At 36.3% G+C, this 13,442-nt stretch overlaps 1 protein-coding gene across 1 annotated transcript in view; it reads left to right on the top strand.

Annotated features, from left to right (window-relative positions):
• Positions 1-1,497: 1,497 nt before the first annotated feature.
• Positions 1,498-13,442, top strand: part of SLC39A12 (solute carrier family 39 member 12) — a 33,094-nt gene continuing 21,149 nt past the window's right edge. The window contains exons 1-4 of the mRNA XM_065629566.1: positions 1,498-1,767; positions 5,757-6,038; positions 8,498-8,705; positions 11,112-11,314. Coding sequence (XP_065485638.1) covers positions 1,498-1,767; positions 5,757-6,038; positions 8,498-8,705; positions 11,112-11,314 — 963 coding nt within the window. The remainder of the gene's footprint in view (positions 1,768-5,756; positions 6,039-8,497; positions 8,706-11,111; positions 11,315-13,442) is intronic.

Here is a 13,442-nt window from a genome sequence, read left to right as displayed (position 1 = left end):
ATAAAGACTGTTTACATAAAATGATAACTACTAAAATATGTGAAATACATTCAACAACGTGATGCCTAGAACTTGCCAAGAAGAACATGTACTAATTCCTATCCACCTCCATTGTTACCTTAAGAGCAGCTCTCTCCATAGCAACTGAAAACTTTTCAAGGCAGCAATAAACTAATCCTCTCCAGCTTCCAGAGCACCATCAAGGAATTTTAAAAACCTTGGACTTCCAGCAGCTAAATACTTCTGAGGATTCAGAAGGCCACAAAGCTAGATACACAAGCATTCTTTTTCCCTTCAGAAGGTAAGAAAATAATGTTTAGAAATAAATGCATCTTCGTAACACATTCCTAACTGCTAATGGTAAAATATATCTGAACACCAAAAGGTTTTCTAACATCTAAAAACATACTAATCTTTGTCTGAGTAAATGCCAATTTGAATTCAACAGGTTTTTTTTCATTTTAAATACTCTGTTAGCAGAGTTTCCTTAAAAGTAGACACACAAGTATCATATGGCAGTTAAAAGAAGCTGAACTTGTGTGTGGTCATTTAACATATGTGCATTATCATCTGAAAAATGTATGTCACTGCCAGCATCTGCTTGTCAATAAAATGAAAACCTTTTTGTGGAAAACGGAAGTGAAAGTCTTTTAAGTTTCTTACGCTTTGATATTGAGATAGATTATTGTTAAAGCAGAGGCAATGGTATATTATGAAGTATAGTGACAAGACAGATTTACAGTACAAAATGTCTTTTGCATCTAGAGTTAGCAAGTTAAGCTTGTTGCTTCTGGGGTGTTTGTCTTGTTTATTCACTGAGTTCTGTGAATGAAATTATGGTGTCAGTTTTGTAACTCTTTCATCTGATCATAACATATCACTGATTTTTAAGTATGTCGTGTTCATTCTTGTTTTGTGTTGTATAGTTGGAGTTTGGTAATGTTAATAAAGTGTTTTGAAAATAAAACCTGGTCTATATCATTGCTGTGTAACAAAATTACTACATATTTCTATCAGAATCAGACTAGTAATATTTATTTACATTTATTTTTGCTACTAAAAACCTGTTTCATAATGGAATGAAAGTGAAAGCTATGGTGTTTTCCTGTTCTTACTGAAGAGAATTATTAGTGAATGCAATAACATAATACTGAAATAAAAACCATACACTTTACTTTTATGAGGAGGGAAAGGCACTTTGAGCAACCTCTTGTTGGTAATTCTACAGAAGTTTTAAGGCCATGGTTGTCTTAGTTTCCTGCTGTTCTGGGCTGTAAAGCCCTTACAGGCTTCCTGTTGTTCAAAAACAGCTTGTCACTGCAAATCAGCTTAGCCGACCAATTAATAAATCCTTTCAAACATATTGCGTTCACACTAATTAAAGGGTTGGGGTTTTTTCCTCTTTACTATTCAGATTCCTCAGGTTTGAAGTTTAAGCTGTGAAGTGCAAACAACAATCCAACATACAGTGCAGATCACACGCTGCAGGAAGAGGAGATGTGTTTTCTGACCAAGCATCCAGCTCTTGGGGTGGTATGTTCTGCTTTCATATTCAGCGTGCTCACTGCTGAAGGACAGCCTGGGGAAGAGCATGGGCAGGATGGCAGTTATGCTCCCAGCCAAGGCTATCTGATGGAAGTTTTACGCGTTCTTTCACCTGACAACACTGAGCTCCACATGAACCACTCACGAGAACTGGTCAAAATGTTACTGGAGAGAGCTGAGTGCCCACAGCGGATTTATGGCATGCAAGAGGATTGTAACCTGGTTAGTGCTTCAATTAATGAGGGATGTCTTTACAGGATCATCAGTTCATTCTAAAATTATTTATTAGAGTGGTACTCTCCTGAATACAAAACCTAAACATGTAAAAAGCTTGTTATTGCAGAAAAAAAAAAGTCCCTGCTTTAATAATTTCATTCTTAACTATTAATATTTACTGTTTGAGCTCATGAAGAGATATTCCGAACATGACAGGCATTCCTCTAGAAACTCCATGCTTCAGTCACATGACACTAATAATTTTCCTTTAAAAGATGTCAAGTGCTTCTTTTGCAACAAAGATTTTTCTGCTTACCCTGATCTAACTATAGAAACATGAGCTTGAATTTGGGACACGGAGGATTTCCACTGTGGAAATACATAGGTAAAAATTGGGGACCAGTTCTGGCACTTCAGTTTTGTTCTGGATTTTAGTTCATAAAAATAAAACCCAGAAAGATTTGTCTCAGATTTACGTACCTGTTCAGTGAAATATGCAAGATTTAGAGAAGGGTTTTGGTAAGCAGTTCAGTTAAAGGAAAATCAAAGGCAGAATGATGAATCTACAAATCCAAACTGAAACTGGAAGCAGTCCAGAGTACAGCTTCACAGAAGTTTTCATTGTCTAGAAGAGTTGAGAGTATTTTCAAAACTGATTCCTGATTTGACAAAGAAAGGAACAAGTATAAGAACATCACAGGTTATAGCAGGACAGAGAAAGTAATAAGTGTGCAACTTAGCTGAAAGGGGTTACGAAGGGCTGGGTGAGTCTTTACTTAACGTTACTCTAGCTCTGGCATTGTTCAGTGACCTAAATACACCAGAGTGTCACTTTATATCAGAATGATGAGGATAGTTGTAATTGTGGATGCTTTCACAACATATTCTTCTTGGCAATTTGCCAAGCCAATGAATGGAGATCTTTTTCTCCTGTGCAGCAGACAGCTACTCACTTAATTGTCCCTTTCTGCACAGGTTCCCATTTTTCATATTAGCCCCAAAATGAAATTTCATACATAAATAATATAGATTCCTGTTATTCCTCAAATGGGTAATTTTTATGAAGGAGATTGTGCAGTTTTTCTCTTTGCACATCTGTGCAATGCATATGTACCAGATATAAAACCAGATCGAAAGCTGAGAATATATTAATCAGTAATGGGTATAGAGTCCTCCTAAACTTCACAAAACAGGGGTGTAGGCCTTCTTGTTCTCCCTCTTTGTTTGGTTCTCTGGATTGCCATATTTTTTGCTTCCATTTGTGGAGAACATGCCCCTGTCCTTGGATGGAAATAATCTAAGTGAAATTAGCTGAGTCTTACTTTAGTTAGGACTTCCACTCTGTTTAGACTTCATCTTGGAATTTTCCTATGGGAAGAATTTGAATTCACCGTTTGCAGTAGTTCTCGGTGTTGGCTGAGTCAGTAACACTGCACACATCCTGCACTACTGGTGCCACATGAACACTGTTTTCTGCAGAAAATCTATGAGAGAGAGGCGGCATCTTCACTCCTATTCAGCACTGGGCTGAAATCTTCCAAGATGATTTAACAAGATCTTGTAAATCAAACCAGCAAAACTGTGCAAGAAACACTATCCTTCAAGTCCATCAAAATGTGAAACAGAATGCCCCACCTTAGCTTGGCATTTTCTTTCCCATACTTGTTGAGAATAACTAATTGATTTCAGACCTTTCTGAATCCAGTCATACCACATGAATTTGTTTTCAGACTTTTTTTTTTTCATTTTTTAATGATATCTCCAGTGGGTATCTAAACGCAGTGAAGTTTAACATCATTTTAGACCCTTTTTTGGTTTGTTGTTACATATTGGCCCCAAGACTCTTTCAGTGGGGGATGGCAGCTATTGAATGGCATCTGACACTTCTTTATCTCCTAAGCACACAAAATTAATATATTTCTTGCAATAGTAAGATAATTTTTTCTAACCTTTGGCCTTTTAAACAAAAGACACTCAGGGTTCAGTGTCCAGGCTCAAAGTTGGCCTCTTTTCTATAGCAACTAAACATTTCTAAACCAAGGTGATGCAGTTGATTGCATCTCTAAAATATTAGTAACAGCCAAATAACCAGTGATGAACAAATTTATGTCCTCTTGATATCTCCCCAAGGGTCACTCTGTATGGGCGACCAACATATTGTGGAGTAGCTGCATCTTTTACAATGCACCTGCTTCCTTCCCGTTAGCAATTTCCTTTTCAGTCAGCTTTCTTGCAAGAGCAAACAGCTGCCTCGCTGGTTGTAATTTATCCTCACTGGGTTTTGAACTCCTGTAGAAGTCTCTGAAAATGTTCCACTACATGCAGTATGTTTATTGTACTACTATTGAGTGTTTCAAAAGGCTGATTGACTAACTTTTGGTCTTTTGGGACAGAAAGCAGAATAACTATATTCCTCCTAGCCCAAATACTAATACTCAGAGACATGCACTCAAAAAATAATTATAGATCTTGTTAGACAATGGATGCAGGGCACAGTGGATCATGCTGTAATCTACTTTATTTACAAGTATAAATATTTAATTGGGCAATTACCATCCACAGTTCTCTTTTTTTTAGATTGAATATTTGTGATAATTTTTGTTAGAATTATTGCTATTAAAAAGTAGCAGCTCTCTCAGTTCCTCCAAGGAACTCCTGAACATGACAATGTGTGTTTGATTCTAATCAGCTTCTGTGTAGGAAAATAAACTGACATACAAGCTGACTTACACCAACGAATGCATCATGCTTGTAGCCACAAACAATTTAGTCTGACAAACCATGTTCTGTCTGGATTCATGAATTTATTAGATAGTAGTTTTGATCCTCCCATTGTACCTCCATGTGTTGTAGTTTCTTCTCTGTAATTAACAGTCTGGCTGCTCTACCATAATAGTTGAGATTAGCTGACACCCCTATAACATGTTTAGAAAGGAGCCAGTTGGAAACAAACAAACAAACAAACAAACAAACAAAAAACACCAAAAAAACACCAGCTACACAATGAATGACAATAGTTAGACTATCTCTTCAATAAACATTATTTTTTTTCTGGAATTCAGTATCTTATTTTCCATAGCCTGACATAGAGCTCTATTAGTCTTCTGGTCTAATTTTAAAGATTAACTTTTGCTTGAGCTGGTAAAAGTTTCGGTAAAGGGTCTTTGTATCAATAAAAATGAGATTTTATATATATATATGTATATCTAGAGAACCCTGTGCTCAGATAGAAAGCCTCAGAGGGTGAATATGTCATTTCAGTCCATCTTGAAAAGCATTTGGAGGACTAAATGGTGTTGAGACCTTGTGCTGGGTCTATACACTGGACCAAATTGTTCCAGTTAACAGAATCCATTGAGGAAAAATTAAAATACTTGTATGATTGCAGGGTAAATTAGGTCTCTTCTCAGTGCATTGAATATGATATAACTTCTGTTTACATACCCTGAACTAACTACAATCCAGATATGTTTTTTGTCTAATAATATAGACACATATAGAACACACAGGTGAAAATATAGATAGCCCTTGACTCTGTCTAATATATTTATAACCAGAAATAGATTCTGTTGAAGTTAGTGGAAGACTTTCAATTCTCTACAATTATTGACCAGAGTTAGTCCTGTTTCGTAGTAAATCTTAAATCCCTTGGATACTTGATGTTTCTTAAAAACAGAAGGAGCTCTGGAAAACAAAACAAACAAAAAGCCACACACACAAAAAACAAAGAAACAAAAACCAAACAAAACCAACAAAACCACAAACAAACAGAAAACTCCACAACAACAAAAAAACCAACCCATAGTGTGATCTTGCAGCCATATAACTACAATGAATTACCTGCACCCTCCTCCTGCCAATCCATCAGCCTGTATCTGTAGTGGCTTAGGTTTTCTCTCTTAAATAAAAGAGTTGAATTCTCCTGTTCTCCTCTCTAATTGTGTTTGCAGATGACTGGCAATGTTGAATTTCCATTTATTCTTATTTTTTCACAGTGCCTTGAACCAGATGCTTTGTTAATAGTAGCTGGTGGAGATTTAGAAGACCATCTCAGCGAAGAAGTATTTGAGAGAATTTCTCTTATTCTTCTCTACTACATTCTTCATCATAGAGATGTGTGTTCTTCAGAACTCAGCTTGAATAATAAGGATTATAAATTTTACCTACAGAGTATGCTTAGTTTAAGACACGATGAAGACTGTTATTATTTTTCACGGAATGAAACTGAAGATATTTTGGTTGCAGTAAGGCAACATTTTAAAACTTCTGAAACCCAGGTAAAGAAAACATAACTAAAAATACCTTCATATTTATTACCAATAGAATGCTTTTAAGCTAGTTTAGACAGTGTCTCAGTATCATGGTCCTCCAGAAAACTGATAGATACATTGTGAGAGCACAGGCTGAACATCAGTCTTTTGTTGTATGTGCTGTTTAATACCAACCTTCTCCTTGACTTATTTTTGGCATCTGCTCCCTAACACTTCTACAGGATCCACCAAGACATGGTTGGGGAGGTAGCACATATAAGGGACCTTTCTCAGGAGGTAATTCAGATGCAGTTACCCTGCTTAGGGCAGATGGAAAAGGGTATAGCTGTGCAGATGCAAGATCTTGCACTTCAAAGACAGAACGTACTTTCTCGTATCTTGTGTCTTTTAATGTAGATATCCTAGCAGTGATTGTATTTAAATGGTAGAAAGCAGAATAGTTCCAAAATTGATCTGGCTATATAGCAGAAATGATGAAGCATTTTGCTGTGATGAGATCCTTGCCAGGCCCTGCACTTCCATGTCCATTCAAAGCAGGGTGGAATAAGGAATCTGTCCAATGATATGATGGTTTCCTTCAGCTGGGACACATATATTTGTGAGTAATTATCTACCAGCATGAATATGTCTTATAGAAAAAGTGATACAGATAAGCTTAAATTTAAAGTGGGAAAAAAAAAAGAGAAGAAGAATATTGAGTATATTCGACTAAAAACATCCTTTTAAAATCAGGAAACACACAGCGAGTTTTCTCACCACTGTTTATTATTTCTTATTTCAAGTAGGGTATATAAAATAATAGAATAATATTCTAGAGTTCACAATCTAAAGAAAAACTGTTTTCCTTGCGATGGGCAACAAAATAAGTTTCTGCCAGATTAGATAACTCCTAAAGTACAGGTTGACCTACTGGGAGAAGCCCCTTAGATCTGTTCATTATATAAAGTTAAATCTGGTTTATTGCAAAGTTTGAATTTGCCTTTTTCTTTTTCATTTCATTAGATTTTAATTTACACCATACTGTGGTAGGTTTTCCTATGCAAACAGAAGACAGCCAGCAGTTCTGGCTGTGGAGCAGAATGCTGAGGGCCTCCAGTTCCTTTTTCTGTGTTTTGTGTTATCATTTCCCATCATAAATTATTCATTGACTAGTACTTTTGGTTCCGAGTCTTGGTGAACATTCTGATTTCCAAGAACTCCAATGGTATCTGGGCAACTGTAAAGAGTCATCGGTGGGTATTTGGCATGTCAAGATAGAATAACAATCCATAAAGTGCTTGACTGTGCGGTCTGTTTGTTTATGCTGGCAGTAGAATCAGTTGACAAGCCTGTTCAGTAACTGAGACTTCACCGCTCACTGGCATGAGGGAAAAGAAGGGGTTTTTTAATGAAAGGTACTCAAAACATTATGCAATATCTAATGCTTAGAATCACAACACTTGAGTTATGGAAAAGGGCCAAGGATGCAGCGTAGTAATAGAAGAAAAGCATTTTTAGTGGCTCTTTATATTTTTTGTTTCACAGAAAATATCTTCTTCACAGTCATAGCGGCTAATATATTATCTTAAATGAGAGGTGAAATTTTGGGTTATGGAAATGTAAATGTGTAAAGGATGGATGGGAAAAAAATGCCAGCCCCCTTTCTGTAGTGTTTAAGGCATATATATAGAAAGAGGAGTATTTCTAAAATAAGTAACTGCTGCACTGGCTCATCTACTTGACCTTTCAATTTAGTTAACAAGGGTGAGAGACAAACGTAAATAATTTTTGCCAAATTTTCCTTGTTTCTCTCAAACCCCAACTATTTGCAGTGAAAAGAAACAAGAAAGGCAGAAATGGAAGAAAACAGGGATAAGTTTCCAGGTAACTGAGAGGGCTGTACCCTGCTCCCTCACTTCAGACCCACACACAGGGCTGTGCACAACTGACTGCAGCTCCTGTTCGGTCACCCAGCAGGGAAGTCACCCGTTCTCTGCAGAATTATATCTGCCCAGATTGTCCCCAGACAACTGCCCCATAATAACTTATTGATCCCATTTAAAAGATGGGGAACTAAAAATATGAAGAGAATTCTTTGTGAAGTTTGAGATGAAGAGTTAAAATCTGTGTTGAGTCATTCCTCCCTTTTCCGCCACTTTCTGGAAGTAGATGTAGATGCAGTTGAGGAGGATGCAGGAATGGTAGAAACAGCATGAAAACAACACTAAGCAAAAATCACCTGAATAATGGACTGTACTTCTTCCTTGTCAGATGTTGAGTAAAATTTCAGGCTTTTTTATTCTATGTCTGTTGTCATGAAAATGTCCTCTGCTTTGCATTTGCTGTCCTGCTGTCAAATACAGCTTTAATCTTAGTATCTTTTTCTACTCTGGCTGTCTCTGGAAGTGTTTCTCCTCCTGTCACTCTGATTATTTAAATGGAGGTCATCAGGGCTGTCTTCATGCTGTTTTCTCCTGATGTTTCAGTGTGTTGATGTGAGTACTCTGGAGAAAAATGCTGATATAATGGACAGAGATGGTGCTGATGAAAACACACTTCCACGCCTGGCTGCTTTAATCATTACTCTGGCTCTCCAAGGAGTCTGTATGGGGAAAGCAAGTTTGCCTTCCCCAGAATTCTTTATAAAATATATTTTCAGTTCTCTAAACAGCACCACTGAGCTCCAAGTGACAGGTAAGCTATTTATTTGTCTCTGGTTGCCTTTTGCAACACACATTTGATGTAAACTGTCTTTAAATGCCTAGAGGACTTTTTGCATTTTATTTTAGATTTAAATGCCTTTTCATTTTAGAGCTGGTAAGTAGTCTCTTCTAAATTGAAAAACAAGGTTGGGGGAAAAAAAACCTCCTTATTTTGATATTCTCTGAGAGGTATAAAACAAATTGTTATTGTGATTAGTAAATGTATACCATCACATTAATTTATGACTCAATTGCTCAGCACAGTTTGGACTACCAAAGAGAGCTCTGAGAGTGGCAATCTAGCTGTGGGGGCAGAGTGCACCAGGGCCTAGTTTATATTGCCTCTTTTTGCAGACCTGGACACATTGCAAAACTCATTTAGGGGTTGATGGGAAATTCAGATTAGACATCTTAGTCACCCACATCTCAGTGCAGACATACTTCCAAAAGAGATGAAGTAGAGGCAGGCCACTCTGTTTTGACCAAATGCTCTGATATCTGCCTAATGTACCCAAAAACATCTTTATAACTTGTGCTTGCCTACCCACCTTCTGATTTTATTCCAGACTCACTGACTGGGTACTACGCAAAGTTCATTTTTTCTTTAGGAGCTCTGTTGCTAGACGTACCAAAAGTGCTACTTAGCCAGAAATAATTAGAAGTATAGGAAAGTTCTAAGTGGTCAAAAAATTGAGAAGGGAAAACACAAGTGCTGAACTCGCAGCAGCTGCTGTAAAGAGTCTGTGCATGCTTAGCAGTGTAAAAAATTAAACCATCAGGGGCCAACTGTGGATTTAGAAGGTTATTATAAGACATTTCCTTGTTTGTGGTAACTGCTAACAGCAACACTTTACAAGCTTTTCAAAGCAGTTTCAAAAAGTTACATTAAGTATAGGTTAAAGCAACTTAAAGAGTTGAATTAAGCATAGGTAAAAACATTTTTAGTAGTCTTAGGTTACAGAGAGGTGCACTGAATCACAGGGAAAAAAAAAAAAAAAAAAAAGAAATCCTCAGCCTTACATTTGGACTCCGAGATCATACTTGCACAAACCCGTTTTGCAGCAAAACCCTTCCTTTAAAATTCCCAAGCCAGATCTTCTGAAGTAATTGACTCACAAGAGTGGATGGAGCCGTCTGAGCGCAGTGCTACTAAATAGCTATATATGGTGAAATCCAGGCCCAGTGGAGACAATAGCAAGACTTTTTGGTTTGTGGAGTTAGGGTGTCATTCAGAGAAACAAAAAAATAAAACTGTTTATTACAGAGGAAGTATATTTTAAGCCTAAGCTAATTAAATCATCCCTTTAAATTTATTTTAATTCTTAATAGTGACTGGAGGAAAGTGCAAAGAACTGGAAGCATTAAAAAAAAAGAAAATTAGAATTGTCCACATTTAGAAAACAAAACTAGCTTCAGCTCTGTTCAGATCTGTTTGCTCAAGACAAAGAGAGCAGACAAACATCACAAACCTTTTTTGTAAGACTTGCCATGAGGAATATATCATTTGCTTTTTCTGAATATGATATTAAAAAAATAAAGGATTATCACATGGGAAAGTTCTTAATCATTGATCTAACTCCCTTTAAAATTAATTTGTGAACTGCCTTTGTTTCCAATGGACAAACTCAGGTTTACCAAAATGATCACTATGGCTTCAAATTGAAAATGCAGGGGTGGAGGAAGGTGATAAATAAGATAGGATAGAACATGCCCCCTCATATAGCCAAGCATTTCAACAGCAGGCACACCCATTGCACCCAGGTTATGTCATGGGATAGATCCCTGCAGTGTCTCAGGTTTGGATTAGGGGTTCTGGCTCCCTCCTTCCCACTACAGGGCTGTAAACAAGCGTGCTTCCAGATTAGTAATTTAACCAACCAAGAGGGAAAATCTGCTGCCCTCTGTTCCACTTTTGCAGTGCGAAGGGCAGGGCAGCATCCTGAAGGTTGCGTTCAGGACACCCCATAAAGGATCTGTCTTCCTGGTCTTTCTGGACTATGCAAATGCCATTGTGTCTTGGCATGTTGTTCCATTTACACAGGAAAATTTGAAGAATAATAAAGCTATTCAGCAGTAATTTGTAGATAGATTGGACAGAGATTGATGATTAAATGGACGATGAATTGCCTTCCAGCCACATCTGTTTTCCTCTGTGTTAGTTATAGGAAAAATATCTAAGTGTGGTACTGTAAAGGCTGAGTATGTTGGTGTCTTGAACTTCTAGAGCTGTTAAGCAGAAATTGCCTACAGTACCAAACTGAGGAGAGAAAATAGTATAAAAATAAGGAGTTGAATTATTGTTAAAAATGACAACATTTGAAAAATTACTTTTGGGTTTATCTTTTTAAATGTGTGTTTTCCCATTGTAACATCTCTTTTTTTTTTAATGAATTACCAGAACTAGAACAACTACTAAATGTGCTTACAGCCAAAAAGACCTGCACTGTAAATGGGGAGTTCCACAGTCACAAAAGGCGACGTTATGGTATAGCAATCAGAGATACTGGAAACGAAAATATTACAGTCAAAGGAAACCATACAAAAGGAGACTATCTGAAAGGTTATTTTGAAGATGGTGAAAGTAACACAGACTGGGACAAGGTTAATTTATTTTTATGTTATTATAATATTAGTCACAGATTTTCAGTGATGAAAGTACAAATCTGTTTGCAAACGCTGCATTATTTCTGGAGTATAATTAATAAATTTCAAAAAGTCATGTAGATACTGATAACAATAGATTTTTATATGTTTATATTTGTTTAAGTATTAATTGAGTGAAGAACTTTATGGATGTTGAACGTGTGATTAACGTAGCTGGGAAGAGCTAACAGACTGGTTAGTGTTACACGGAATCAGGTGTTTCTTCAAGACACGGAGGACTGTAGTACCATGGCTTCAATGTTTTCACATGTTTATTAGAGATTTCTTGTGCTCTGGTGTCGCAAAGCTTCTAGGGCTCTTTAAGTGACGTTTTTGAAAGCAGGCTGTTCTGTACTAACAAAAAATGTAAATTAAGGTTTCTACATAAGTTGTTTTTAAAAGGCTTTTGTAAACTGAAGGGTGGGCACTTCCAAAAGGTTTTAATAGCCATCTATGGAGTCCAGAAGCCTCTTTTAGAAAGTATTGAGTCTGTAAGAAAGAATTTCAGCTACTACCCAATATCCTCTTTGAGGACTTTGAAGGACAGCGGCTCATTGCAGGTGATTTTATCCTTATCCTAAATATTTGAAAATAAATAATTTTTGGTTGTAACAATGATTAAGATGGTAACTGGCTTCCGTCGTTTAGACTGGAAGACATTGCTTAGATAAAAAAGACTTCAAAGTATATACTTTGTATGTATTTTGATGTGTACATTTGAAATATATACTTCAAATAACATGTTTCTATTGTTCTCAGTTCTTTACAATTTAGTTAACTCACAGACCAATTTTTCTTCTCCATTTAGGAGAATAAGGGATGTGCACTTGACTTTTGCTGTGTGGTCATTTTATGATGTTGAACTGAGACAAATGGGATCTTGTTAAATACCATTCTGATAGATATTCATCTATGTAATTTTACTGCATTTGGAATACATACTTTATCAATATTTCTTTCCAGCTGGCCACAAAAGAATCATGCTGATGAGCATTGTGAGGCATTTAGTTAGGTCTCAAAACAATTTTAAATGAAGGTCATTTTAAATAGAGGTCATTTTAAATGTGTTTCAAATTAATTTAAAATTTATGAAGGACAGAAATCAGTAGTGATACTATCTGTACAAGAAGTAAAATTGTTCTCCAGCGATAGAAGAATTCATAAATCACAGTTTTTGATTTCTTTAACTTCTGAGACTAACTGTAACTCAAAAGATAAGTGTGCAGTGGAACTATCTAAGGCCTGGGAGTCAAATTGAGAGCCAAATATTCTGTATAGATGAAAAAAATCACAAAGAAACATCTGGAGAGAAGATAATTTATCATCTGTATTAATTCCTAGTTTCCCAGTTTTATTCCGTTCCTCTTCCTTCTAGCTGTGTCTTTTTTCTTTGACATATTCCATTAGAAGGCTTTGTGTTTCAGTGTTTTGTTACTAATTTTGTCTCCTGCTTTCTGCACAGATCTGTGATAGCCATTGTGCTCCATTAGTAACAGATGCTGCTACATATGAGGCATTGACTCATCTGTGGCCTATGTTTGCTAACTACATTAAGATCTGTAATTTGATTTTATGATAGGAATTATATTTTGAAACATTATCACAGAAAAAGGTCACTGCTTTCTTTTTAAGTCATCATTTTCTCTATTGATTTTAAAAATGCATATAAAAGAAGTAAGTAGCAGATGACCTAATAAGAGCAATAATATTAAGTTCCATTAAACTACTTCACAATATCCGTGTTCATTTATTGTTCCTCATTAAAGAAACATGGATCTGAGAAACCAAAATCATCCATCCATCCAGTTTTCCATATGAGAATATGCAAATTTGATTTATTTGTTTCTACAGTATCATCCTGCAGGAGTAAATACATAGTTGCTTTACTAATGGAGACATAGTACTCTGCATCCTTATGTTGAAAAGTTTAAAAGGCTGGGACCTGCAACTGGAAAATACGCAGGCCCTCATGCCTCAAGACTTACAACAACATTTTACTAAATAAACATTAAGACTTTTTTATATATGGGTGAACAGTTCATTTTCCAGATGAAATCTTGCTTTTTCTGTTTAAAATTCCTGATAA

Source organism: Caloenas nicobarica, chromosome 2 (assembly GCF_036013445.1).
Source record: "Caloenas nicobarica isolate bCalNic1 chromosome 2, bCalNic1.hap1, whole genome shotgun sequence".
Taxonomy (NCBI): domain Eukaryota; kingdom Metazoa; phylum Chordata; class Aves; order Columbiformes; family Columbidae; genus Caloenas; species Caloenas nicobarica.
This window is presented reverse-complemented; position numbering and strand designations above follow the sequence as displayed.